Below are 25,908 nucleotides of genomic sequence, written 5' to 3'. Positions count from 1 at the left end.
CTTTCTTTTTGTATATATCTACGATTGACGCAATGATACCACCACTGTACCATTATAAATATATATATATGTATATACCCAGAGGACGCAGCTCGCTAAATGCAAGGATATCCCAGCACCGAAAAATTTAATATGAAAAGAAAAAGAAGGAACAGAAGAAGAAAAAATCACTCCGCCTTCCCCCTCTTCTCCCTCTTCTTTGCATCCGCGCCTCCACCCGAACCCCGCACCACCAACCCCAACTTCCACAACACCCATACAAACCCCAACGAGATAACCGCCACAGTAGCCAACTCGATAACCTTACCCTGAAACAGGCCCTCATTCTCCAGTCGGAGAACAGGCACCTCCAGCTCTTCCACGAGTGGAGCACCCGGCTGCGGCGCCGGATGCAGCTGGTAGAACATCGTCCGCGGGCCGAACAGGCCGTCCCAGCCGAGATTGGCCCTGTCAAAGGGGTTGACGCCCATCTTGGTGCCGTCTTCGGCTGTGCAGGCCCAGAAGACGACGGGCCAGGGCACGGCTGCGGAGCGGATCCCTGACTCGGAGGGCTTGAGGTAGCGGAGGTGTAGTGGGACGGTGACGTTCCATTCTTCGGAGGTTGGGTCCGGCGTGGCGAGCTCTAGGAGCCAGGTTGAGCCCCAGCGGGAGACGGACCAGTCTGGGGCTTCGAGGTCGGTTTCGCCTGCTACGGCGCGGAGGGCGGCGAGGTTGTGCGAGGATAGGAAGAGCGGGTCGGTTGTCGAGAGCTGGTACTTGTCGCCGAAGATGGTGGACGGGAGCGTGAGGTAGGTGTGTAGCGCGCAGGTCGCGTCGGGTGGAGCGGGCGGGCGGTGCAGTGATGCCTGCGGCAGGGTGATTGTCATTGTTGGGTGCAGTCCTGTTGGCGGGGGGGAGGACACGCTGTAGGTGGCTTCGTCGGGGAGACCGTGATGGCGTGCGGGGAAGGAGAAAAGTGTGGGTTCTAGCGGGTTAGCACCAGACTCGACTTGTCGCAAGAAAAAGAAGGGTAGAAAAAAAGACATACTCAGTTGATCATCATTCCCCACGACCCCCAGTAAGCCTCCCATCTTGATCTCCTCAGGCTCCTTCGCCGGTTCGGCACCAAGCAACCCAACCTCAATCTGATCCGTCCCCTTGCGGACAGGTTTGGCAATCTCCTCCGTCCACCCGCCTTGCGGCGCGGAGGCCCAGAACCCGGAGACGGTCAGCGCATGCGAGATACTATCGTAGTTGATATCGAGGGAGTCCGCAGAGCGGAGGGCCTCCGCTTGTGCACGGCAGTTGTCGGGGTCCGAGGACGACGAGCAGACACTGCGTTCGATGTAGGCGGCGAGGGAGCCGAGGGATGGAAGGCGGGTATAGAATTGGGCGGAGGCGGAGGCGGCGAAGCGGGTTGAGAGGATTGGGGGGGTGATGAATGATGCCTTTCCCTTCTGTTAGTCTTATCTTTCCACTCAGTTGAGCATGAGAAAGGAGGGTGCGGACGTACCTCGGGAGAAACACAATCCACCTCATCACCGAATACTTGCTTCAGTGTTTGACACAAAGCCGCCCTATAAAAATAGAACACATCCTATAATCAGTAACCACACTCCTCACTAGGAATAGTACCAGAAAGAGAGAAAGACACACCCATCCCCATCCCCCTCCCCAGGAGTAAACAAAACATGCAAGCCCGAACTAACACGACTCGCAAACGGCGCCGGCGCCCCAGCAGGTCTCTCACTCGCCCATCTCACATGAAACTGATAGCATGATTGCAGGGCTTTTTGGAGCTATCCAGCATAACACACCGCATTAGCTCCGACTTTTCCCTTTCGTTCTGTTTGATGTGACACCGCCTGGACTCGTCCGCACACGCTCGTATCAAACAGAACTGATATGGATAGAGGAGAACTCACCTCAGAAGGAATCTCATCCAAAGCAAAAGTGGTGCGGTCTTCGCGGGCGGCGTCGAGAGTGCGGAGGGAGAGGGCGTCGGGGGAGACGTGGGCTTGGGTTGGGTCGTAGGGGGTGGAGGCGTGTTGGAGGAGGGTTATTCTTCGACGCATTTTGAAAGTAATATCAAGTATTGATATGGGTTGTGGAGGGAGAAGTCAGAGCAAAGGAAGAAGAAAGGAGGAGAGGATGGAGAGCAGGTGACGGTTGTTTTGGCTTCTCCGCATGAGGTCACGGGTTGACTGCGGTGGATTACCCGATTGGGTTTAGGGGATCGGATGAGGGGATTGGAAGTATATAGACTCCACTGTTTGATTATATCAAATGATGAACAGATGAAAGGAAATCAGTTAATTTTGGTCTGATCTAAGAATATACAAGATCATCATCACCCCTTCCCGAACGCCGACTCCAATGCTACTCCTAAATCACACAAACCCAGCACAACAAAAGAAAAAGAAAAGAAAACAATCAAGTCAGAACATCCTTCAGGATATCCTTCTGCGATGCAGTCAGACTCGTGGGGAACTTCACGTTCACCCGAACGATCAGATCCCCCCGCTCGCTGGGCTTCTTCGATATCGTCATGCCTAGATTGGGGTATCGCTCCTCATGGCCGGGCTGCGTCGGGCCGGGTTTCGACACCCGGATGGATTTGCCGTCGATAGTGCGCACGATGCGGTCCCAGCCGGTGAGGGCTTCTTTGAGGCTGAGATCGACGGTGGTGACGAGGTCGTCGCCGCGACGCTTGAAGTTGGGGTTTTCTTTCTACGGACGGTTAGCATTTTTCTGTCTTGCTGTTAATTTGGGAGGGGGGAATTGTGTACCTCTGTCACGATGAGATGGACGTCCTGACGGCCGCCTTCTTCCTGGTCCCCGACTCCGCGGTACTTGATCTTGGAGCCCGTCCGCAAACCGGGCTTGATGTTGGCCTCCAAGGTCACGTCCTGCACGGTGCGCTTGCCGCTGGCGTCAAAGGACCGGCTCTTGACCGTCACCTTCTTCGTGGTGCCGCGCATCAGCTCTTCCAGCGTCAGGGGCAGCTCCTTCTCCACCACCGTGGGCTCGGGCGTTGGCCCCCGTCGACTGGCCTGCGGGAATCCACCGGGACCGCGAGTGGTCCGGGCGCGAGGACCGCCACCTCCTCCGCCGAGACCACCGTTCAGCATGGAGAAGATATCATCGTCGTCGAACCCGCCGCCGCTGCCGCCGCCGCCGCCCATGCCACCACCGGCCTTGGCGAAATTCCGGAAGATGTCGTCGGCGGAGCTGAACCGGAAGCCAGAGCCGCCGCCGCCCGGCCCCGTCGAGAAGTGGAAGGTGCGAGCGCCACCACCACCACCACCCGGCATCCCTCCGAACGAGAACCCGCCGGGCATGCCGCCGGCGCCGAAGGGGGTGCCGTCGGGGCCCGCACCACCGGTGGGCCCGGGAGCGGGACCCCCGCGCAGCAGGTACTCGAGGCCGAACTGATCGTAGACCTTTCGTTTCTCGGGATCGGAAAGAACCTCATATGCTTGAGAAACCTCTGCATGGAAAAAAAAAAAAAAAAACGAAGTCAGTGAAACTGGTCGTGTCAGGGCTGGGGACGAGGAGGTCATACCTTTGAATTTCTCAGAGGCTTGGGGGTTATCCTTGTTCTTGTCCGGATGGTACTTGAGGGCCGCCTTGCGGTAGGCCTTTTTGATTTCATCCTGCGACGCCTCAGGCTTGACGCTGAGGGAGTCGTACAATTTCGTTTCCGCGACCATTGTGTCGTTCGCTTTCGGAGGTGGGGTGTTGACCGAGGATGATTGTTGGAAAAAGGGTCACGTATTTTCGCAATCAAAAGAGAAATTACAACGTCGTGAGAGGAAGTCGACGAGTTGTCGATCGGATATACAGTCGACGTCCAAGGCGAGAGTCAGCCACGGCGGCCTTGGACGGAGGGGGAGGGAAAAGGACCGAAGTGGGGGGAGAGAGCGTGAATGACGTAGAAGATTCGGGGCGCGAGATCTGGGGAACAGAACGCAGGTGAGAACTCAATAGTGGTTTAAATACGATCTGACAACAAAGATGATCGATGAAAGACAAGGAAGAGAAAGAGAAAGAGAAGTCAGCAGGAAGAGTTGACTGATTTGACGGACCCTGCACGAGAAGAAGAAGAAAGAGACCGTTGACGACAGAAAAGGTGATGTGACGTGTGACGTTGACGTTGGCCGCAGCTCCTCACTTTTGCCTCTGCCTCGTCGAAGGTTCGAGAAGTTTCGATCGACAACGAGGTTGATCAAGATCGATCGTCATTCAGTGGGCAAGTCCCTTCAGACAGGAATCAATCATCCAGAAGAGATGAGAGCATCATCCATCTTCATCTGATCGCATCGTCTACTTCGTCTCTTGATCGTGATCTGAGTCAGCATTGAGTCAGCCACATCATCATTACTTAATCTACATCCAGCTGAAGTATATAAGACATCATAAGGATAAGGAGCGACACAATTATAGACAGAAAGAGTAAAGGATGGAAGAATCAAGGAAGAGAGACCAAAGATATAGGCAAAGGAAAGGAAAGAGAAGGAGAGAATGAACGACTACAGTGTCTCATTCTCCCCCACAATCGAATCCTTCAGCACAACGATCCCGCTGCTCGCCAGTGCAGATCACCTGGATCGACCACAGGTAGCAGTGCGTGGTTGGTTAATATTCGAGGTCGAGGGTACCTCCTGTCTGCCAGCGGGCACCCGCCGACGAATGTCCCGTTAGTCTGCAAGGCCGCATTGCCGACCGCGCGGAATTCGCCAGCTCGCGGTGTGCCACCTGCAGGCGGACCACGTCGCCGTCGTTTCACGGACACATGTAGTCCCGGTCTTGAAACCCAGCACAGCGGCGAGGCCCGAGGCGGGTTCCCATGGTGGCCCGCACGTCGTTGTCCCTCGCGAGGTCCCAATTCGAGACTCGGGACGCTCTCGGCGTAGTTGATCGGCACGCCAAGTGCCTCTGCACCCAGGGCTCGTTCTAGTGCCCTGGTCGTACGGCACGGGGAGGGGGTCCAATTCAGGGTGGGTTAGCTCCAGGCCATCATCGCTGCATTAGACGGTCTTGTTGGTGGCCCCAATGCTGTAGATATTGTTATGAAAGATCCGGGAACAGTGCAGCACCTGGAGCAGCGTGTTGATACACCTATTTATGATCCCGAGTGTGTCCAACGAAGTTAATGGCCCCGCGCGAAGATCCTTGTTTGATCTTCTCGTTTGCTCCTGGATGGAGGCTTCGTGCTGTTCGAGTCCCGGTTGACGTGGCATGGGCGAATGATGTCCATCGCTGACCATTGAAGAATCAAAGGGGTTGGTTGGGAATTTTGGGCGGCGTTCTAATATGCAGATCTTGAATCCTCCAGACGCAGTCCGTACAAAGACGGATTTTGTCAGTACAGCTCGACAAGCGGCATCGCGTTACTTTGGTTTATAGGGTCCCTGTCTCTAGCTTCATGGGTAACGTTCCGAATAATACAGTAGATCCGTTAGTATAGGGTAACTATGATATGAAGGACTGGCAGACGAGTGACTGTGCAATCCCGTTGACGCTACGGAGGACGCGCGAGGGAAGATCGGACATGATAGCAATCCCTAGCAAACAAAGATGGCCAATCTCGGAGTACCCGAAGTAGTCATGTCCGACAAACGGAGGTGATTGGATACTCAATACTCATTGTGACAGGAATAATCTAGTAGAGATGAACAACTGGACTCCCCCAGGCCAATCCAACCCATCTGTGACTCATCACATCCATCACGGAAGGGCATTCTCGTCGCTGCATGGATCCCAGGAAGGGATCTGCACTGCGAGTGGCTGGAAGAGATACCTCGTCTACAAAGATATTCCGTCTAGACGACCCTTCGATACCCCAAGTTCTGAACCATATAGAGTCCAACCCAACCTGCAACTCTTATGATGGATCAGTTCTGAATTTTAGTAATCCGAGACGGGCCTTCATGACTTCGGCCCGATGGATGTACTCATTGCTTCTAAGCGATGGTGACCTAGCTTCCAACCCATCTTCTCAGTTCTCACTGACCTGAGTCGGTAGTATCACGACAGTCCAGACGAAATCGATATGAGGTGGGTCTATTGGCAGTAAATGGCCGTTTATCTCGGCCCAATATATATACTCCAAGCGGCTTGTAGCCAGCGGATCCACTTGCAGCCAAAAATCATGTCTCAGCGTCCCTGTTCCTATAAGTCCCTCCGTCCGATTAAGAATAGACCGGGAACGCGACGTAGTGAATTAAGCAATCCGACATCCTCCAATGTAAAGTCCAGTCGCGAAAGACAGTGGATCCCTGGTCGAAGTTAGAGGGGGTTATCCGTTATTGGCGTTGAAAAATCGAAGCGATAACCGCAGTGGCCAACTAACCATCAATAGTCCCTTAGTTCCACCGTGACAGTGGATCCAACCGAGTTGAGATATCGCTTGGAGGGACAGGTCGAGGGACTGACAGAGACTGGAGAGACTGGGAGAGACAGGAATTGTTCAACAAATCCGTCCGATTATCGGGATTGACCCATTTCCAGCCCCCTGATTGGTTCAACAGAGTCGGTGAGCCGGAACACGTGCCGAGTCACCCACATTCATTTTTTGGCTGGTTTGTCTGTTTGTCTGTTTTGCCGCCGTCCTTTTTTCTTAAAGCTTTTTTTTCTTCCTCTTTCTCTTTCTTCCTTCTTTTCTTCTCTCTTCATCCATCTTCACCTTCACCATCCACTTCAACCACCCATAAACAATCCCACTCAAGACATCTTCATGTCGATCTAAAAGATCTCTTCCCTTTTTTGATTTAGTGACTGGTAATTCCACAGTCGCGCTTATGTGTTTGGCACCCTCCATCTTCACTTCTCAGGTACGGATGCCCTGCCCCTGATCCCTTCGAACAAAGGACAGGATGCTGATAGAATCCCAATAGGACTACATTTCGGATCACCTCTGGAAAGCTTCTGGAAACTACTGAAATTTCCATCATCAACGAATTAGAATCATCAAACCATCTCATCACATACCCCCATTATGTTCGCCCAAATCTTCAGCAAGGGCATGCCCGCCCGGGTCTCTGCCTTCCCTTCAATGAAGGCCACCATGCAGTCTCGCTTCATGGCGACCGTTCGTCAGCAGCGTCCTGCCCCTGAACGCGCGACCTTTACCATTCGCGATGGCCCCATCTTCCACGGAAAGTCGTTTGGAGCCCGCTCCAACATTTCCGGCGAGGCCGTCTTCACCACCTCTCTGGTCGGATACCCCGAGTCCTTGACCGATCCCTCCTACCGTGGCCAGATCTTGGTCTTCACCCAGCCCTTGATCGGCAACTACGGCGTCCCCTCCGCCTCCAAGGACAACAACGGTCTGCTCAAGTACTTTGAGTCGCCCAACCTCCAGGCCGCCGGTGTCGTCGTCGCCGACGTCGCGGAGCAGTACAGCCACTGGACCGCCGTCGAGAGTCTCGGCGAGTGGTGCGCCCGCGAGGGCGTCCCCGCCATCTCCGGTGTGGATACCCGCGAGATTGTCACCTACCTCCGTGAGCAGGGTTCTTCCCTCGCCCGGATCACCGTCGGTGAGGAGTATGATGCCGACCAGGACGAGGCCTTCACCGATCCCGAGCAGATCCACCTCGTCCGTCAGGTCAGCACCAAGCAGCCCTTCCACATCGCCGCCGCCGACCCCCAGTGCCACGTCGCCGTCATCGACTGCGGTGTCAAGGAGAACATCCTGCGCAGCCTGGTCGGCCGCGGCGCCAGCGTCACCGTCCTCCCCTTCGACTTCCCCATCCACAAGGTCGCCCACCACTTCGACGGTGTCTTCATCTCCAACGGCCCCGGTGACCCCACCCACTGCCAGGATACCACCCACCACCTGCGCTGCCTGATGGAGAACTCCCAGGTCCCCATCTTCGGCATCTGCCTGGGTCACCAGCTGCTGGCTCTGGCCGCCGGTGCCCGCACCGTCAAGCTGAAGTACGGTAACCGCGCGCACAACATCCCCGCCCTGGACCTGAGCACCGGTCGCTGCCACATCACCAGCCAAAACCACGGCTACGCGGTCGACGCCTCGACCCTGCCCTCGGACTGGAAGCCCTACTTCGTTAACCTCAACGACTCCAGCAACGAGGGCATGATCCACAAGTCCCGCCCCATCTTCAGCACCCAGTTCCACCCCGAGGCCAAGGGTGGTCCCCTGGACTCGTCCTACCTGTTCGACATCTACCTGGACAGCGTCCTGAAGTACAAGACCAACCAGAAGGCCTTCTTCCCCGAGCGGGAGACCATCCCCAGCCCGCTCCTGGTCGACCTGCTGGCCAATGAGCGTGTGGGTGTGCAGCCCACCATCGGCATGCAGAACGTGGCTGCCGCTGCTGCTGCTGCCGCCGCTGCCGCCTAAGGCTTGTCTTGCTATTTCTTTCGGGCGTTTCTGGGGTCTGGTCAAATCGACACATTGTCTGGGACATTGTTATTGTTGCTTTAACCTAATTACATATCTTTAATACGAACCATTACAGATATCCATAATCATCCTTGTAATCACACCCTAGAAACCTACCGTAGAACACAAGTAATACCATACCATATCATAGACATCCTATCTCTACCGCTCAAAGATACAATAGCATAGCAAAAAATAACTAATTATTCCATTCATTTCGCCACAATAGACACAACATCCTCATCCGCCACAGGATGGCTCAGTCCCACCCGCTGCGGCACATGGCGCGCACTAGCCCCCCACACCATCGCATACTTGAACGAGTCCTTCAGCGTGCGATGCACCTGGTCGCACACGTCTTCGATAGTCGAGTTGTGCCGGACGATGAGGGCTTCCGAGAAATCGGGATCGTCGCCTTTTCTGTTGGATATTTAGCATATATATATCTCTTTCTTTTTCCTTTATGTTTGTGGCGAGTAGATAGCTAGATAGCTAGAGTGGAGGGATGGGAAAGGAAGGTGGGATGAAGGAGACGAACCGCTTCGTGTAAATCCGAATCAAACGGAGTTCCTTCCACAGGCGGTCTACGACGTCTTGCACGCCGAGGTTGAGCTCGCAGCTCATGACGGCTGTGTAGGGTTCGCGGGCGAGCTGGTCCAGGAAGTCGAGGCTGACGCTGTCGATTTTGTTGTAGACGTAGAGGCTGCCATTCATTATATGAGTTTGATTCTTGTTGGGTTTATGGTGGGTGATTGATAGAAGATGGCTTACCAGCGAATGTATTTCCGGTGGTCTTTCATGATCACGTCGATGAAGTCGTCGATTGTGGCTGCGAGTCACTTAGTATTTGCTTGCAGTTGTGACAATAAGGAAGAAAAAAAAAAGAATTAGGTACCATCCTCGTCTCGAACCAGCACCTCGCAGTTCAAGATCTTGTAGTCTTTGAGCACGTTGAAGATCATCCTCTCGTCGAGGTACTTGGGCGGTGTCTGGAAGGTGGTTTTGATGCCGCCCGCTTTTTTTTGTTTCAAGTAGATGTTTCTGTTCGGTCAGTTCATCCACCACCGGGAGAGGAGAGGCGAGGAGGGGGGAACATACGGAGGGTCCTTGTTCAGCCGAATTCCCACGGCGTCCAATTCCGCCTCTAGAAGAGCACGTTGCTCTGCTTTTTTCGTGGCGTCGAGGACCATCATGATCAAGTCACTTGTCTATCCACCGTGAGGTTAGGTTCTCAACATCCATTGATCGGTCCTGGACAGACAAAGGGAGAGATGATGTACCTTCGCAGCCGAGATAACCTGCCGCCCTCGCCCCTTACCCTCAGAAGCCCCCTCGATAATACCAGGCAAATCCAGAATCTGGATCTCGGCACCCCCGTACTCCAACACACCAGGGATAGCCGTCAACGTGGTGAACGCGTAGGCCGCGGTTTCGGCCTTGGTCCGCGTGATCTGGCCCAGGAAGGTGGACTTTCCTACGGAGGGAAACCCAACCAGGGCCACTCGCGCGTCGCCGCTCTTGCTGACATCGAATCCGGAGCCACCGCCGCCTGAGCCACCCGTAGGTTCCAGGAGCTGGGCGCGCAGTCGGGCGAGCTTTCTGTCCGTCTGTTAGTCGAAGTCGGGGTGCGGGAAATACGAGGAAGAAAGGCGAGGTACCCTTTCAGCAGACCCAGATGGTATTCTGCAGGCGAAACACGTCAGAATCGAATATATTCAGGGGTATAACGGGGGAGTGGAGGTGGTCGTACCTGTGGCCTTGTTCTCTATCGGATTGTTAGCGCGGGGCATTCTTCGGCGGATGGCAGTTGCGGGGAGAACAAATGGACTTACTCTGCGTCCTGCGCATCTCATCCTCAATCCTGGAAGTATGTTAGCTCTGCACTCAACTTAAGGAACCCCCGGCAGCAGACTCCACGCCAGACGTACTCCTTGATCTTCTCCGTGATGTTCACCATCTTGTCGGTGGGAGCCCCGCGGACTCTGCAACAACGGGAGGGAGTCGGGGTAACGAAGAAAGGAACGCGATCGGAGAGGGAGGCCCGGCTATTTTCGCAGACGCTCTATATCACTATAGCAGAGAACAGTAAAAAAGAAGCTCTCCAGGGATGATGTGCAACAAGCTTCAATAGCTGGGCTGAGGACTGGCGATAAGAATCTCATATCAAATCAAAATCGTCGATGCCAAGACCGGCAGCCATTATGTAATCACCGACCTCCGAGATGCGAATCCTCAATCGTCAAAAAGTATCCTTCGTCCATCACACATCTCCAATTTTCCTATCCTCGCCACAGAGATCTTCATCTTTTCACAATGGCGGACACGGCAGTCGTCGACGCCCCAGCGGCCACAGAGCCCTCCCCGACTCCGGTCATGGACCAACAGACCGCCACCGACGAAAACGCCCTCACAACAACAACTACCGACCAGCAATCCCAAGAACCAGAGCAAGAAGGCGACAGCACCGTCGCCGTGAAGAAGACCAAAAAGATCATCCGCCGCAAGCGTCGTCCCGCCCGGCCGCAGATCGACCCAGCGACCGTCAAGTCCGAACCGCCCCCGCAAACCGGCACCATCTTCAACATCTGGTACAACAAGTGGTCCGGCGGCGACCGCGAAGACAAGTACCTATCCAAGCACGCCGCCGAGGGCCGCTGCAACATCGCCAAAGACAGCGGATACACGCGGGCCGACAAGGTCACGGGGTCCTACTTCTGTCTGTTCTTCGCGCGCGGCGTCTGCCACAAGGGCCACGAGTGCGAGTATCTGCATCGTCTGCCGACGCTGCATGACCTCTTCAACCCCAACGTTGACTGTTTTGGACGCGACAAGTTCAGTGACTACAGAGATGACATGGGCGGTGTGGGGTCGTTTACGCGCCAGAATCGCACGCTGTACGTGGGTCGTATCCACGTCTCGGATGATATCGAGGAGGTCGTGTCGCGCCATTTCCAGGAGTGGGGGCAAATTGATCGCATCCGTGTCTTAACTGCGCGGGGAGTGGCGTTCGTCACTTATACCAACACAGCCGTGAGTTTCTTCCTCCCCTTGGCTGCCCCTGCACCTTTCTGGGAATGCCATGCCATGTCTGTCCCTATACTAGCGTATACTAACCCCCAATAGAACGCCGAATTCGCCAAAGAAGCCATGGCCCACCAAAGTCTCGACCACAGCGAGATCCTCAACGTTCGCTGGGCAACCGTCGACCCGAACCCACTCGCGCAAAAGCGCGAAGCCCGCCGTCTAGAAGAGCAAGCCGCCGAGGCCGTGCGAAGGGCCCTCCCAGCCGATTACGTCGCCGAGCTAGAGGGCAAGGACCCCGAGGCCAAGAAGCGGCGGAAGATCGAGGGCTCGTTCGGTCTGCAGGGTTACGAGCCGTCAGATGAGATCTGGTATACGCGGACCAAGGCGCTGGAGGGGTCGGAGCAGACCGCGCAGCTTGAGGCTCCTGCTGAGCAGCTTATGCTTGAGGGTGCTTCGTCATCTGCTGCTGCTTATGATACCCCTGCTCCCGCTGCACAGGGGCAGGTGACTGGTGGTGGAGGAGGGATCTTCAACAGTTCGACAGTGGCCGCGTTACAAAGCATGGCCGGGGGCAATATCACCACGCAAGCGGCCAAGGCTCCATCCGGGCCATTAGTGGGCTACGGGAGTGATGATGATAGTGATTAGTTTTCTTTTCTTCCAGTTTTTGATTTGATTTAAGTCGGGTTGATTTGGGGTGTTCTTCCTTTTTTTTCATCGATTATATTCATTACTGTCATGTTTTGCATCTGGCCTGTACAATAACAGAGATACCTTTTATCATATCATATTCATCGCTTTAGATTTGGTCTTGCTTTGCAGGTGTTTTGTTGTCCTTACGCAGGAATATATATAAATAAGTAGGTAGTTATATCGGCATGCGAGAGGGTATATTTGCTATGATATTGGCTATGGAACTCGGAGAGGAGAATTCAAAAAATCGACCAGATAACTCAAATCAGAATGCGATGCAATGAAACAAAATGAAAAACATAAACATTCCACACATGACAGGCATAACACATGACTCCGTACATCTAGTTATGTATATATATATCTAGATCATCATTGATTATTTGCACCCCCCAAATCGTAGTACAGGCAAGAGCCTGTACGGTAGTTGTAGATGAAGGCGTTGCTGTAGTGATCCGCCCCGTCACGGGCACGACCCTCGTTGGCGAGGTCGATCATCAGCTCGTGCACCTGGCTGAGGTACTTGCGCTCCGTCAGCGGCGCGTTCTGGATGACCGTGCGCCAGCTGTCTGGGTCTGACAGGCGCGTGTCGCGGATGGCTTCGAGGAGATCGTCGCGGGTGTCGATGGCGGCGATGGGCCCGTTCAGCGCGTGTTCCATGACCTCTCGTGAGCGGACCAGTGCGGATTCGACGATGTTTCGCCGGTTGGTCTTCTTGCTGCGGTGCTGGGAGAGGAGGATGCGCACGTCGTTGGCGCGCTCGCTCGCCCCGCCGCTGACGTCCGCTTGGATGAGTGGTCGGACTTGTCGGGAATCTACTGAGCCGTCGCGGTGATTGCGTGCCCAGATCTCGTTTCGTAGCCAGGGGACTAGCTCCGGGCTCCTGATGTCGAACTCTTCCCATGGCAGGAGACAGCGCACTTTGAAGCCCCGCTCCAGGCTGTCTTGCTTGGCGATCACGATCCAACCGTGGTTGTGGTCGCGGTACTTGCTCAGAAGGTCTTCGAGGGAGAGCGCATCGACGGCGAGCTCGGCGCTGATATCATTTGCCCACATGTCCTGCACGATCTTGACGCCTAGTGTGCGCAGCACGGTGGCGTCAAAGCTGGCAACAAGCACATCACACTGGTGTATGTTAGTGACCGGGCTACAGAAAAAAAAAAAAAAAAACAAGAAGGTTAAATGTGTAAAGACTCACCCGTCTGGTCCTCCAGAAGACGCCAGCATCCGTTTCAGGATGCTTGGACGGGGTCTTCGTGGGCGCCCTAAGAAATTCAACCATGGCCGAGCTGAGCCGGTCCCAGCTCAGATTGAAGCCCACGGCATGTGTTTGAGGGCTACTGCCGAGCAGCTTGGGAGTAAACTCTTGAACCAACGAGTCATATCGACCACCGGCTGCGAAGACATCCCGTCGCTTGTTGTCGAAGACACACTGGAACAGTATGCGGCCACGGTAAAACTTGTCGTTGAGACTCCCCAGGGGACTGACGTACACCTTCCGTTTCACCTCAAAACCTTGCAGGTACGTCACTAGTAGGTTGATACGGGTGAAGATGGGCGCCAGCCGCTCGGCAAACGGGGTGCCTTCCATGATCGCCCGAAGTCGCTTCTGTGTTTGTTTGGGAGAGTCTACCAGAGTTAGTCAACGGCCGTTCAAGAGAGTGGGAGGGGTAAACAAACCTCGGAAGTCGAAGCGGGCAAGATCGTCCAACGAGGTCGAAGCGATGCCGATCGAAGGAGAGCGAAGCTCGCTCCTGATCTTTTGCATATTCCACTTCCCAACGTTCAACTTGCTCATGATTTCCTTCACCAGGGGTACTTGGGACGGAGTAATGCGGCAGAACTCCATGATGAGCTGGAGCAAATCAGAGTGGTTGATGAGAAAGCACATTGAGGCTAGACGTAACGGAGGGAACTCTTCGATGATCTCGTCGAGCACCTTGATCACTTCTGCCTCCTTCAAGGACAGATCTAGGGCGTTTGGCGACATGATATCGAAATCGACTTCTTTGTGCGTGCGCGGCTCGCCGCCGTGGGACATCTCACGATACACGGTGCCAAACGTAAATGACTTCTCCAGGGACGGGTCTTGTCGGGGAATCGCCCGAGCATTGGGCAGGGTCAGGTCAAAGGGCAGCTGAAGGAGGTTACCCGACGAATCCAGCAACCGCACGGCCCCGTTATGGTAGTGCTGAGAACGAGGAAACAGCATTTGCCGCGTCGTTTCGACGGCGCCGTGTCGGCGAAAGATCGCTGTGAGGCGCTGTTTCACGAGACCCTGGACGAGCAATTCGTTCGCCGCCGGCGCTCCCCGCGAGTCCATGTCCCAGGCCATGTCCTCAAACTTCTTGGGCGACTGAGAGAAGATGGCCGACAGGATCTTTTTGTAGTCCGGGGAATTGGGGTTGGAGAGCAAGTGTACAATGGCACGCCGGAATGTCTCCTCTTCGACCTGCAAGGGGATCTGACCACTATGGAGCAGCTCCGAAGCCGACGGGCGCTCGTTCGGGTTGTGTTTCAATAGCGATTCGATGATCTGGCCCTGGACCACCTTTTCCGAGTATTGGAAAGTGGGCGGGAGCGTATGGTCCTTCTCTCGAATCTCTCGCAACGTCTGATCCCGTTCCATGCCGGTCGGGAGAGGGTGGCACATTTCAAAGAAGATAACTCCCAAAGAGAACATCTGCACTGGTCAGCGTCCATTGTTCCGTGTCACTGTCGCCCGGTACTTACGTCGACCTTCTCCGTGTAGTGTCCTGTGAAGCCTGACTTCATCTCTGGTGACACGTAATACGTCGTGCCCAAACTCCGGGTGAGATTTCCCTCGAACTCAGCCGCATCGGAGGAGCGCACGGCGGTGGTAAACTGCCCGCTGGTCGCGAGACCGAAATCACCGATCCGGGGGTTGTTGGCGACGTCAATGAAGATGTTGTCGGGCTTGAGGTCGCGGTGGATGATCCCGTGGGAATGGATGTGACTTAGTCCATCTAAGATCTGTCGGAACAACCGCCACGACCGTTCGACGTCATCATACAGGCCATTTCGGATGAGATCCCGGAGGGTCTGTGTACGATTAGCAGAATTCTAGGGGGGTGGGTGGCATGGAAGGTCCACTCACGTGCTTCTCGCAATACTCCATCTGAATATATAGGGTGGTGAGAATGGGACGACTCAGGGAGCCCGATCGGACCCGACTCAGTTCCCGCCCGGTGCTGCTCTCAGTGGCATGGTACGTGTCGGGGCTTTCGGCCTTCGCCCCTGGTGACATGGGCTCGTTGTGTTCCTCCTCGCTGTCGGAGCCAAACTCGATTTTCGGGTAACCGCTCGAACTAATAAAGTCCAGGCCGGGGGTGCTGTAGCCGAACTCGTGGGACTCGTCGCTGCGAAACGAGTCCCCTTCGGTGGAGGAGAGGGCGTGCTCATCGGCGGTGTAGTCCTGCTCCAGCCATGCGGTGTAGTAGCGGACGACGTAGGGATGGTTGAGTCGCGAGAGCAGCATGATCTCGGAGAGCGTATCCTTCAAGGCCGCCGCCGATTTGTGCGAAATCTTCTTTACCGCGTAGAATCGACCGTCAAGCTTATTCCGCGCCTTGACGACCTGACCGAAGCCCCCCTTGCCCAGACGACCGGCTTCATCGAAATCTTGGTGGTATCGCGAGAAGGTTGCTAGGGCCCCCGATGAGTCCAGACGCGGGCGCCTCGGGAGCGAGATGGAGTTGGAGGCACTCGTCCGGACCACCAACGGCAAATCGACCCGGAAAAACTCCGACGGCTGTAGCTGGAAGGCCGTCGGCCGCTTCCTCGGATCGGGTCGGAAGATCTCATGGAGGAGATCTTGCAGCGGCAGGGAGAGACTGAGGGAGCCCATCAGTGCATCGACCGAGGTATACCGTTGGAGGACATCCTGCCCAAAGGCCATCTGCAGGAAGGCGATGCCCAGGTCCCAAACGTCCGTCTTGGTAGTGAGCGGCGCGCTCCCCTGGGTCAGCTCGGGGGGCAGCCAGAACGGGGACTTGGATGTCGTTAGCGGTCGATGGGGGGCTCCGGACTCGGGCAGCGCCTCTTCGATGCTCGATTGCAGTTTGACGACCGTGCTCCCCGTGGGATTCCGGAACAGGAAGATGCGGCCGCAATGGATGTTGCCATGGACCAGTCCACTCCGATGGTAGAACTCCAGCGCTTCGAGGAGCTGGATCGTCCAACTCCGGAGCATCTCCACGGGCACTGTCCCCACCATGTCGAGGAACTCGTTTAAGGACCCCTTGTTGGCGTGTTCCAGGAGAACATGGACAGTCCAGGTATGGTCCGGCGACTCCGCCACGTCCAGGGGTCGTTGGATCTTCAGACCGACGAAATGAACGATATTTGGATGGCGCAGTCGCCTCAGGTTCTCCAGCCGGTCCTCGCTCGTGCGCATCCGTTCCCGAAATAGTAACGGCTCCTGCCCCTTCTCGTCTAGGGCGATCTCCTTCAACACCAACAGCGGTGCACCGGGCCGATTTCCCGACACCACGGGCCGGACCGCAAAGGTCGCCTTCCCTGGCGTACTCTTCAGCAGGGTCTTCCCGTAGACGACCTGGAAGACCAAGGGGCCTTCGACGGCACTGCTCAGGACCACCGGGGGGTCAAACGAGATGGCGTCCGGCAGGTTTTCAACAGCTTCCTGGACCCCGAGGGAGCCCGTCCGACTTTTCCGCCGGGAGATGCGGGCCTTGGTGCGCTCGCGATCTTCCAACAACAGCTGGAGGGCCCGTTCCTCCTCCGCGGAGGCGGCCTCTTGTTTGCGGATCTCCTCCTGCTTTTCCTGCTCAGCGCGCTCGTTGGCCGCGGCTTCCTGCTCCATGCGCTCCTCCTCCAAGCTGGGGAGATCCTTGTCCTGGGCCTGGGCTTCTGCGACGTCTTCGAGGACATCCTGGATGGCGACGGCGATCTCGTAGATCATCTCCGCCCCGAGGAGGGTCTTCGGTTTCGTCCGACAAATGTCCTGAATCCGTACCCGGGCCCGTTGCCGCAATTTCTCCAGGTTCTCGACGGACAGGTTCGGGACGGTTTTGGGGTACGTCGTTGGCAACTCGACTAGGAGCTCGGCTCGCACGTCGGGGTTGGCGGAGGATCGGAGGTGCAGTTTAAAGGCTACTTCGGACGATTGCTACGGGGCCCATCAGTGTGAATCGCAACAGGGACCGAGAATTCGGGCCTACCTGCCAGGCTGAGCGCCGGTGCTGGACTTCCTCAAAGTCATCGCCATATATGGATCGGAGAGCGTCCACCTCGTTCTGGTGGATCTCCTGGTAATTGGTGGGGGCGACTACGGGCGCGGTGAAAGGATCCGCGGGGGGCTGTAGCTGGGATGGAGAAGCAGCTTTCTTCTTCTCCGCCCTAGGGGAGGCAGTTTTGGGGGCATGGTGGTTCTTCTTGTGCTTGTGAGGCATAGCGGGGCGTGGTGGAATTTGGGCGGTGTGGAATTGAATCGTGATGGATCTTTGCCATAAGGGGACGCGGTGACAAAGATGCAGCCGAAGCTGCAGCCCTCTATATCTCCGAAGGGGACATTTTCACTATCAGTAGTAGTTAAGAAGGGAGTGTATTGAGGAAGGAAGTCAGAAGAGAAGAGAAGTGGAAGAAAGAGATCAAGATAGAGTTGGAGATGATAGACCCGGCCCGATGGTTAATCCGGCCATCAACAAAGCGGCCTCAGGCTGGGGTGTTGACGATGGCCACGTCAATCCTGTGTCAATCCTCTGCTTCCTTCTACCCAATCGTCGCCTCGCCTGGCTGATCGCTCTGTTTCCTCGTGGTTTCGGCTCTCTCCAGTCATCATGCTAGAGTGGATCTCGGGCCCGAACGACCAAACCGCTGGTATGTTTGTGTTGTGTTTGTTCCCCACTCGGGGAGCTTTTGCGCCTTTGCGGCGCGTCCACCTACGCTCTCCACTTCTCCCCCCGTCACCAATAGTGCTGCATCAACAAGTCATCCCTTCTCTCCCTTGTTTTATCGTGAATGTTGGAGGCTGTCAGCGACGGTCGAGTGCTAACTGAGGATGGTTTCTCGGTCGCCAGGAGATAAATCTCAGGTCGGCGAACCCCCCGAGACCCCTGCGCCCGTCTTTGCTATTCGCGCCTTTAAGAGCGCTCTGTTTGGTACTCCCGGAGAGGACGACGACGAGAAGACACCAAAGCCAAAATCTCTGCCCATCGATCGCTCGCGAAACGACAGCGATGTACTGAAGCCGCCTACGCTCCAACCGTCTACGAAAACCGATGCTGGCCCCGCAGTAAACAACATGTTGTCCCCGACAAAGAGTATTCTGGTCACGCCGGGGACGGCGTCGAACCGTCGGAAAACGGTCTCGTTTGGGGATGGAGTGGTCGACAACGAACGCAGACGAGAAGAGCGGGACAAACCCCAGACTCCGGCGAGCACAACGGGACCGCTGAGTAGCCAGTGGTCCGTGGATAGTAAAGGCAAACCGCGGAGCAAGCTCACGCAAGCCCTCCTGGATTCTCGCGAACAAACCGCCAGGTCGGTGGAATCGACTTATTCCCGCACCGAACAGCCTCCATCCCAACCGGTAACCAAGGCTCCCACTGCCGCATCGCCAGAGGAGAATAACGACGACACGATCAATCTCGACGAGCCCCGTTCCCAGTCGGGCAAGTACTGGAAGGCCGAGTTCGACAGCTATCGCAACAAAACCACGCGCGAGATCAGGAAGCTCATCCAGTACCGGTCCGCCGCCAAACAATACGCGCGGAAGAAGGATGCCGAAGCCCTGCGGTTGTCGGACAAGCTGAAGGAGGAGGAAGTCAAGGTCGCCGACATGGAACGTCACGTGACGCAACTGGCGTCGACCATGGTGGAGGAGAACACCAACGCCGACAAGGAGAAGCTGGTGCAGGACCTCACCAAGCAGACGGCGCTCGCGCTGCAATACAAGCACCGGGTCGGCTTACTGCGCAAACTCCTCGAGCAGCACGGGGTCGTGGGTGTGGACGCGGACGCGGACGACGCGACGAACGCAGTCGAACCCAAGAACGCGCCCGACGCGGCGGATCAGCAGCTCCGCAAGACCCAGCAGGCACTGGGTCAGGCCAACGCGAGGATTACCGAGATGAAGCGCCAGGATACTGACTTCAGCCAGCTCAAGGACCTCGCGCGGAGCTCGGAGCGGAAGGCATCGGAGTTGGAGAAGGAGAACACCAACCTCAAGCAGACCCTCGCACGCGTCAAGCAGGAGATGACCAAGTACGAGGGCCGGCGCAAGGAGAAGGAAGCGAAACTGCGACAGCGGGAGGCCAAACTGGAGACGCGGATCCAGGAGTACCGGGAACGCCTGAAGACCGCGTCGCAGCAACGCCGCGAGACAGAGGAAGACCTCAAGCAGTCCTTCAATGACGAACGCCGGCAGATGCTGGAGCAAATCGATCTACTAAAGCTCAAGGTGGCCACCATCGAGCGACTGCCTGAGCTCCGCGCCCGAGCGAATCGCTACTCGGAGAGCCCGCGAAAAGGCCACACAGGAGTCCAGATGTTCGACTTTGGGCAGACCAGCCCCCAGCGGGAGCCACAATACGACGAGACCGAGGAGATAGATGAGCCTCCGAGTCCGAGTCCGCGCGCAGCCAAGGGCCAGCGCTCGCACCAACACGCGCGCAACTCCCTCGGCGAGTTAGAGCTGCGACGAGCGGCCCAAACACTAGGCCTGGAGACGCGTGGCGAGCGCCCGTATTCCTTCGCGGGGGAGTCCCCGTTGAAGCCAAACGGGGGCCATTACCACGAAGAATCCAACATCGCCGCCCTACCACCCTCCTCACCCCCAGACTACCCATCCCTCAAACCGACCTCGCACCACGCCACGGCCGACACAGCCAAACACAAACACGACCTCGACAGCTACCGCTCCTACCGCCCCTCCCACACGTCCATGACCGCGCTCGCCCACCACCTCGCATCCCTAGATACAGACAACCGCCACCAAATCCGCCACGACCGTCTGCGCACCCGCCGCCGCTCCCCAGTCAAGTACAGCCTCGACGCCGTGTCCGCGCTCCCAGACGCCCACACCGGCGCAGAGCGCGCCCGCAGACGGCAAAGCCTCGCCACCGTCCAACGAGACTCGATCCCAGCCGAGCGCATGCTCGCAGCACAGGCACGTCTCAAACGGAAGGACGACAGCCGGAAGGGCAAAAGCGAGGGGAAGGAAAATATACGCACATACAGTCATTAACTACCGGCCATGGGGGGTCAGTTAGTGATTAGGTCTTGATTCATTTGTTTTTCTTTCATTTGTTTTTTTCCTTAATTGTGACTGGCGTTGTCCCACATACGACTATGTATCGCTGGCTTGTTTTCTTTCCACGTTGATTCTAGCCCTTTGCTTTCTCTTTCTTCTTTCTTGCCTGTCTGTCTATCTCTACCTTGTCTCCTGGATTACTACTTATTAGCTGCATTATAATTTCGTTATACCCCCGAGATGAAGAAACAGGATAGCATTCTGAATGATGGCGATCAATCATCTACAGAATTGCAATGCAATGTTCAGTCGTTCGTTCATTATTTAATTAACATTCTTTTTTATATTACCGTCCCAGTCGATAGGCCTGACTCTTTACGTATCTAAACATGAACAAGTTCTGATTTACTAGATTATATGTGGTTGGTTATAGATGACATCCTCTAGCCACTTCTCTCTCCGACGTGGTCGTCAATAGTTGGTGTCGCTACCCACCAATGCACTACTCGTGTATATATGATCTATAGAGGAATCGCTGGATTAAATATTGATACATCAATAAGTTTCTTCTATGTAAATACATACACATATATATATACATCCATCCATCTTCACTCGTGCGCTGCGAGAAATATCAACATGCTATATAATACAGAGAAAGTCCACCATCCAGTATATCCAGAAGTGTATATCACAGAGGGGGGAAATAACGATAGAAAGAGAAAAAAAAATAAACAAAAAGAAGAAGGGGTCTGATCTATAACATCAGACAGTGATAACAGCCGGACACCCCTTTCTTCAATCGTACATGCTTGCCTGCCAGCCACCTTTTTTGTGTTGAATTCACCCAACGCCGACCCAATGCGTGACTCCCTCTCAGATAATGAGAGAAGGCCATGAGAGAACAAAAAGTTAAGACACTAAGAAAAGAAATACTTGCTGTCCCGGATACGGGTCAAATCCCACGCGCCCTTGTGAGGCACGTCGCGGAACCGCAGCGGGAGCCAGAGCCAGAGGGTGACGACGCTCTTCTTCTTGTTCGAGCCGCCGTCCGGTCCGTCGATGTCGGCTTCGTCGGCCTCCGCCTCGGAGACGCCCTCCAGCGCGTCGGCTTTGGGGGTGGTGTCGCCGAGGTCGCTGAGGAGAGACTGGAGCGCGGGGTCTTCCGAGTCGGCCTCGATGCCGGCGGGTCTGCGCTCGGCTTGCGCGAGGTTCTCCGGCACGTGGCCGACGACTGTCTCGCCGAGGGAGTTGGGGATGTACAGGTCGCTGTCGGTGCCGCCGGCTTCCTCGAACATGCTGGCGGGCGTCACCATGGCGCGACCCTGGGCCTGCAGTTCTGGGTCGTCGGACTTCAGGAGCTGCTGGCGCTTGTGCTCCTGCAGGAGTTCCTGGAGTTTGCCTGATGGGGCGCCTTTCTTGCTGCGCATGGCGGCCAGTTTGCGTCCGATGGGACTGACCTTGGGGACCTTGGCCAGGAAGAGGTTCTGGCCGTAGCGCACTTCGAACTCGGCGGCGAGTCGCTTGATCACGTCGTCGGAGTGCATGCGGACGAAAGCTTCACGAAGGATGTGGTTCATGGAGTCGACGTCGCCCGCGTGGGTCCAGAAGGAGTCGTGCACGGCGGAGAAGGTGAGGCCGGCCCGTTGGCAGGCGGTGGCGGACATGATCATGTGCGTCGCGTCGAGAGAGTGGATGAAGTTGGGCGGGAAAGCCTGGAGTTGCTTCCGCCGGGAGACGGCATCGTCCGATCCCATGTCCACGAGGCTCAGGGCCTGGAGGGTAGTGGCGATACGACGGACTTTGCGGGTGCGATAGGGCTGCACCACAGGCAGGCCCAAAGGCGTCGTCCAGATCACGGTCGACTTGAACTTGTCGGTCAGAGCGTTGTTTTTCGGCTTGGAAGTCTTCGACCCGGGTTTGGCGGGGGTAAGCGCCTCTTTGCCGATGGCCTCGATCTGTTCCGGAGTCAGAGACTGCGTGATCCGGCTGGCGCAGTCACCGAGCCAGTACTGGATCTCGTGCGCCCCGTGGAACATGGACCCGAGGGCTTCGAAGATCTTGCGGGCAATGTAGAGCGCTCCTTGCTTCTTTTCGTCGGCGGACAGATCCGGGTAGAATTCAATCAGTTGCTTGCGCACTTGCTTCATGGCACCCATGAAGGTCACACCGTAGACGTTGGTCATGACGGTCTGCTTCACGATCTTGCGCGCAATCCTGCCGTCCAGGAGCTTCGCCGTTGGGTTTCCCTCGGCGGCTTCGCGCGCCACCACCTCCTTTACGAATTCTGCGACACCCGTATACACGTCCGACGGGCGGTCCGACGGTTCCAGGTTAACCTGCTGGGCACCGACTTTATCACCGCCGAGCGCGGCATAGTGCTGTAATCCGTTACACGAGCCATCTTGGTGGATGGGCAAGCGCGACAGATACTGCGTGGGATCCGCCTCCCGGAGGGCGTTTCGCAGCTCGCAGCACGCAGCCAAGCACTGCCAGGGATCCTCGGCCTTGAGCCACCAGCGTTTCCCGTGAAGTCCGTTGTTTGCCGAATCAAGGATGTCGTCCAGATGGTTCATGGCAAATTGTTCCCGCTCCGACATGCTCGCCTTGTCGAATCCGGCCAAGTTGGCAATCTGGATCTTCAGCCACTTCAAGCCGGTTGTGCCAAGCGGCTTGGCCTGGTCGAACAGGAGGAGACCGCGGGCATTATCCGCGCCCATCTGGTTCAGATACGGCGGGAGGGGATAGGCACGACCACGGAAGTCCATGTTGTGGGGGAGGTAGAAGGTCTCATTCCGGTAAGACCGGGCCACTTCCATCTGAAAGTTTTGGAAGCATCGCACAGAGTGCAAACCAGTCCGTCGGTTTTCGATGTCGCGCATGGTGTGGTCCCACTTGCGCTGGGCCTCGTAACCCTCTTCGGGGGCGGGCTTGTCGGGCAAGGGCAAGCTGGGTTCCAACGGGGCCAGATTGGCAATATCCTCGCCGGAGTTCCACGCTTCAAGCATCACGTCAAACACTTCACGGTTGATCCTCCACCCGGTCTGGCCAAGAATATCCAAGCCGTCCCGGATCTGCTCCAGTCCATTGTCCTTCAGCGCCGCCTTCACGTATGCGGGCTGCAGAGTTTCGCCCGGCGTGGTGCGGACGATAGTGCTTCGATAGAGGAAATATCCTCCGTCACTGGGGCCGCCCCACGTCTTGGGCTTGCAGAGCATGGGAAGATGGCGGCCCAGGAGCTCTCCAGCGGGCTCCTTGGCGACGATCTTGACAATATCCGAATGCAGGTGGATGTACCCGATGCGCCGGCCCCAGGTAATCTTGTAGGCGTGCTGGAAAGCGGGCTGCATCATGACCTCGTTCTTCTTCGTTTCCGGGTTCTCCTGGACGACCGGAGCTTTGGCCGATTGGAAGAGCAACGTCATCAGGACAGCCCCGATGCGAGCCTTGACTCGCGGCGACCAGATGACCGTCGGATCCTCGCTTTGGTATTTTTGGACCAGGCCTTGCCACCGCGGCCGACCGTCTTTCTGATTTCGACCGGCCAAGATCTCCTTCAGGGCCTTCACGCGCCGTACATCGTTGTTATCTCCGGACTGGCTCTTCAGAGCTCTCTCCGCGATCAACTCGTCTTGGAGGTCTTTACCAATGGATGTGACAATTGCCGACAACTTCAGCCCTTTCTCCATCCCGCCGCGGCTGAAGGCAGACATCACCGCCAGAATCGTCAGGGCAGCAATTCTCTCCGAATCCAAAGAGCGCAGATAGACGCCGTAGTCACAGCGCTCTTTCTGGGCCATGGTCCGGATCGGGTTGTTCTCAGCCTCCTCCACCAGCTTGAGCTCTTCGTGCAGCTTGGAGACGAGGCCGGAGTGCCACTGGTTCATGATGTAGCCGAGTTTCTTCCCCCCGGCGGTCATATCAAGGCCCGCCTTCTGTCTCTCCTGGTATTCATGGCGCCAACGGTGCATGGCAGATTGGATCGAGTCGCTCTCCACCTGGCGCTGTCTGAGCTGGTTGTACAATTCCTCGTTCTCGGCGTCGGTATAGGCCGGGTTGGGGGTGAAGTCAATCTCAGTACTGCCGGAGAAGGACGCAAGTGATTCCTTCAGTGACAGGAGTCCCACGCCCTTCTGCTCCACGGGCCTCACTTCAGGGACGGAATCGAAGGAAGGCTCGTGAGTCTCTGATACTGGGCCCGAATGAATACTGCCGATGGCAACGCGCTGAAGGTCCGAAGCACAGATCTAGTCAAGCAGAGACGTCAGTGCCTGAAATTATCGCAAAAGTAGCTACGAGAAGATACTCACCTCAGAAAGTTCACCCAACTCCAGTTCTGACAAAATAGGAACAGCCAAAACCTCCTCCTCGAGAGCGGCTCTCTTAACGAGATCCCAGTACCGACGCACCGTCCGGTCTCTCTTCGCACCGTGGAGCATGCGCAGAGCCATGCGGAGCATGATGGCGTAGGTCGTCGCATCCGGCGTGCAGCCGCCCCGAGGCATATCCACCTCAAACCACCTCTGCATCGGCAAGGCCAAATCGCGCTGCCGTGTGACGATCATATGCTGCACCATCTCCTTCAGATAGCGATTATGCAGGGCGAGGTATTCCGGCGATCCAACGGGGTAGAGCTCTCCCAGTCGCGTGATGAGAGATGCTGCCCGGTCAAACCGGCCGACTTTCATCGAGATATCCAAGTTCGCCATCATCTCGTCCTCATTGCCACCGAGTCCTCGGCTCCGCTTCAGCATTTTGGGTTTGGTCTGGAGTAGCTCATCCATGATGATCAAAGACGACGGATCGAACTCCCTCGGTGGCGCTTGGAAGAGGGGAGCCAGTCGGTCGGGCTGATCAAAGGAATGGTAGGGCCCTTGGTCCATTGCCGACTGATCGGCTGCCGTCGCGAGATTGCGGTTCGACTGGAAGGACGGGCGACGGGAATGTTCGTGGGACAGAGTCGACGAGGTGTTTATCGGAGAGGACGATCGATGAGAGTTGGAATACAACCGCAAGGCCGCGGGCGATGGCGACGCCCGGCGCCCATGCGGCAGGCGGAGATGTGACAACGCATTTTTCTGACGCGCGAGACGAGATAACATGACGCACGGAGATCGCTGAATAACTAAACACGGGGAATTAAGGTAAAATATGCGGCGGAAAATAAGTAATGATGCAGAACAATTAAGCTCAATGCCGACGGATCGGATGCACGATGGACAGTGTCATTAAAAGAAGTAAGTAGAAGGGACAGAATTTGAAAGCTGAGTCCCCCGTTGGGACGTCGTCAATGGGACTGACAGCTGTCCGGCAGCCCTCCACCAAGGAATCAACGAGAATCAAGAATGAAGAGGGAGGAGGGAAAAGAAGGTGGAGAGGGAGATGGTGAAGTCGAACAGAGACCGAACGAGAGAGAGAAAAAGGGCTGAAAAAACACCGCGCGCGATCGCCGATAAGGCACGTGAGGTCACGTGGACGGAACAGGGATTTGCGCGGTTTGATTGGCTGGACCATCGGGAGTGGCGATCGGCTTGCCCGATTGGGTTTTATACTGCTTGCCACGGTTATTTGA

The 25,908-nt window shown here is 56.2% G+C and overlaps 8 protein-coding genes across 8 annotated transcripts; 3 read left to right on the top strand and 5 right to left on the bottom strand.

Annotated features, from left to right (window-relative positions):
* Window positions 1-90: 90 nt before the first annotated feature.
* Window positions 91-2,103, bottom strand: P168DRAFT_264206 (uncharacterized protein). Its single transcript, XM_024834846.1, has 5 exons — window positions 1,905-2,103; window positions 1,636-1,778; window positions 1,493-1,556; window positions 1,028-1,427; window positions 91-964 (listed from the first exon to the last, which is right to left on the bottom strand). The coding sequence occupies exons 1-5, from the start codon at window positions 2,052-2,054 to the stop codon at window positions 168-170; spliced, it is 1,554 nt and encodes a 517-aa protein (XP_024695844.1). The 5' UTR covers window positions 2,055-2,103; the 3' UTR covers window positions 91-167.
* A 309-nt stretch (window positions 2,104-2,412) lies between these two features.
* P168DRAFT_295174 (putative DnaJ domain protein Psi) lies at window positions 2,413-3,692 on the bottom strand (the record flags this gene model as incomplete). The annotated part of the gene is made up of 3 exons (XM_024838018.1): window positions 2,413-2,709; window positions 2,769-3,469; window positions 3,545-3,692. 3 exons carry the CDS (start codon window positions 3,690-3,692, stop codon window positions 2,413-2,415), a joined length of 1,146 nt encoding a protein of 381 aa, XP_024695843.1.
* Window positions 3,693-6,666: 2,974 nt separating this feature from the next.
* Window positions 6,667-8,462, top strand: cpa1 (carbamoyl-phosphate synthase (glutamine-hydrolyzing) CPA1). Its single transcript, XM_024834845.1, has 2 exons — window positions 6,667-6,815; window positions 6,879-8,462. Exon 2 carries the CDS (start codon window positions 6,980-6,982, stop codon window positions 8,342-8,344), a length of 1,365 nt encoding a protein of 454 aa, XP_024695842.1. The 5' UTR covers window positions 6,667-6,815; window positions 6,879-6,979; the 3' UTR covers window positions 8,345-8,462.
* A 66-nt stretch (window positions 8,463-8,528) lies between these two features.
* Window positions 8,529-10,515, bottom strand: P168DRAFT_287735 (putative GTP binding protein (Gtp1)). The gene is made up of 10 exons (XM_024836640.1): window positions 10,315-10,515; window positions 10,219-10,247; window positions 10,137-10,151; window positions 10,045-10,069; window positions 9,667-9,985; window positions 9,485-9,594; window positions 9,282-9,427; window positions 9,158-9,215; window positions 8,925-9,089; window positions 8,529-8,806 (listed from the first exon to the last, which is right to left on the bottom strand). Exons 1-10 carry the CDS (start codon window positions 10,341-10,343, stop codon window positions 8,599-8,601), a joined length of 1,104 nt encoding a protein of 367 aa, XP_024695841.1. The 5' UTR covers window positions 10,344-10,515; the 3' UTR covers window positions 8,529-8,598.
* Window positions 10,516-10,759: 244 nt separating this feature from the next.
* On the top strand, window positions 10,760-12,058 carry cwc2 (active spliceosome conformation promoter CWC2; the record flags this gene model as incomplete). Its single annotated transcript, XM_024833264.1, has 2 exons — window positions 10,760-11,416; window positions 11,510-12,058. The coding sequence occupies 2 exons, from the start codon at window positions 10,760-10,762 to the stop codon at window positions 12,056-12,058; spliced, it is 1,206 nt and encodes a 401-aa protein (XP_024695840.1).
* A 242-nt stretch (window positions 12,059-12,300) lies between these two features.
* On the bottom strand, window positions 12,301-17,535 carry cpcC (putative protein kinase (Gcn2); the record flags this gene model as incomplete). The annotated part of the gene is made up of 7 exons (XM_024839258.1): window positions 12,301-13,228; window positions 13,302-13,732; window positions 13,784-14,786; window positions 14,837-15,166; window positions 15,222-15,297; window positions 15,337-17,252; window positions 17,305-17,535. 7 exons carry the CDS (start codon window positions 17,533-17,535, stop codon window positions 12,476-12,478), a joined length of 4,740 nt encoding a protein of 1,579 aa, XP_024695839.1. The 3' UTR covers window positions 12,301-12,475.
* Window positions 17,536-17,898: 363 nt separating this feature from the next.
* On the top strand, window positions 17,899-20,639 carry P168DRAFT_248340 (uncharacterized protein). Its single transcript, XM_024834116.1, has 2 exons — window positions 17,899-17,957; window positions 18,152-20,639. The coding sequence occupies exons 1-2, from the start codon at window positions 17,923-17,925 to the stop codon at window positions 20,328-20,330; spliced, it is 2,214 nt and encodes a 737-aa protein (XP_024695838.1). The 5' UTR covers window positions 17,899-17,922; the 3' UTR covers window positions 20,331-20,639.
* Window positions 20,640-20,882: 243 nt separating this feature from the next.
* P168DRAFT_324669 (DNA-directed RNA polymerase) lies at window positions 20,883-25,696 on the bottom strand. The gene is made up of 2 exons (XM_024840877.1): window positions 24,647-25,696; window positions 20,883-24,583 (listed from the first exon to the last, which is right to left on the bottom strand). Exons 1-2 carry the CDS (start codon window positions 25,436-25,438, stop codon window positions 21,257-21,259), a joined length of 4,119 nt encoding a protein of 1,372 aa, XP_024695837.1. The 5' UTR covers window positions 25,439-25,696; the 3' UTR covers window positions 20,883-21,256.
* Window positions 25,697-25,908: the final 212 nt, after the last annotated feature.

Source organism: Aspergillus campestris (assembly GCF_002847485.1).
Source record: "Aspergillus campestris IBT 28561 chromosome Unknown P168scaffold_2, whole genome shotgun sequence".
NCBI classification, from domain to species: Eukaryota; Fungi; Ascomycota; class Eurotiomycetes; order Eurotiales; family Aspergillaceae; genus Aspergillus; species Aspergillus campestris.
Note: the sequence above shows the minus strand (reverse complement) of the source record. Positions and strands in the feature narration are given on the sequence as shown.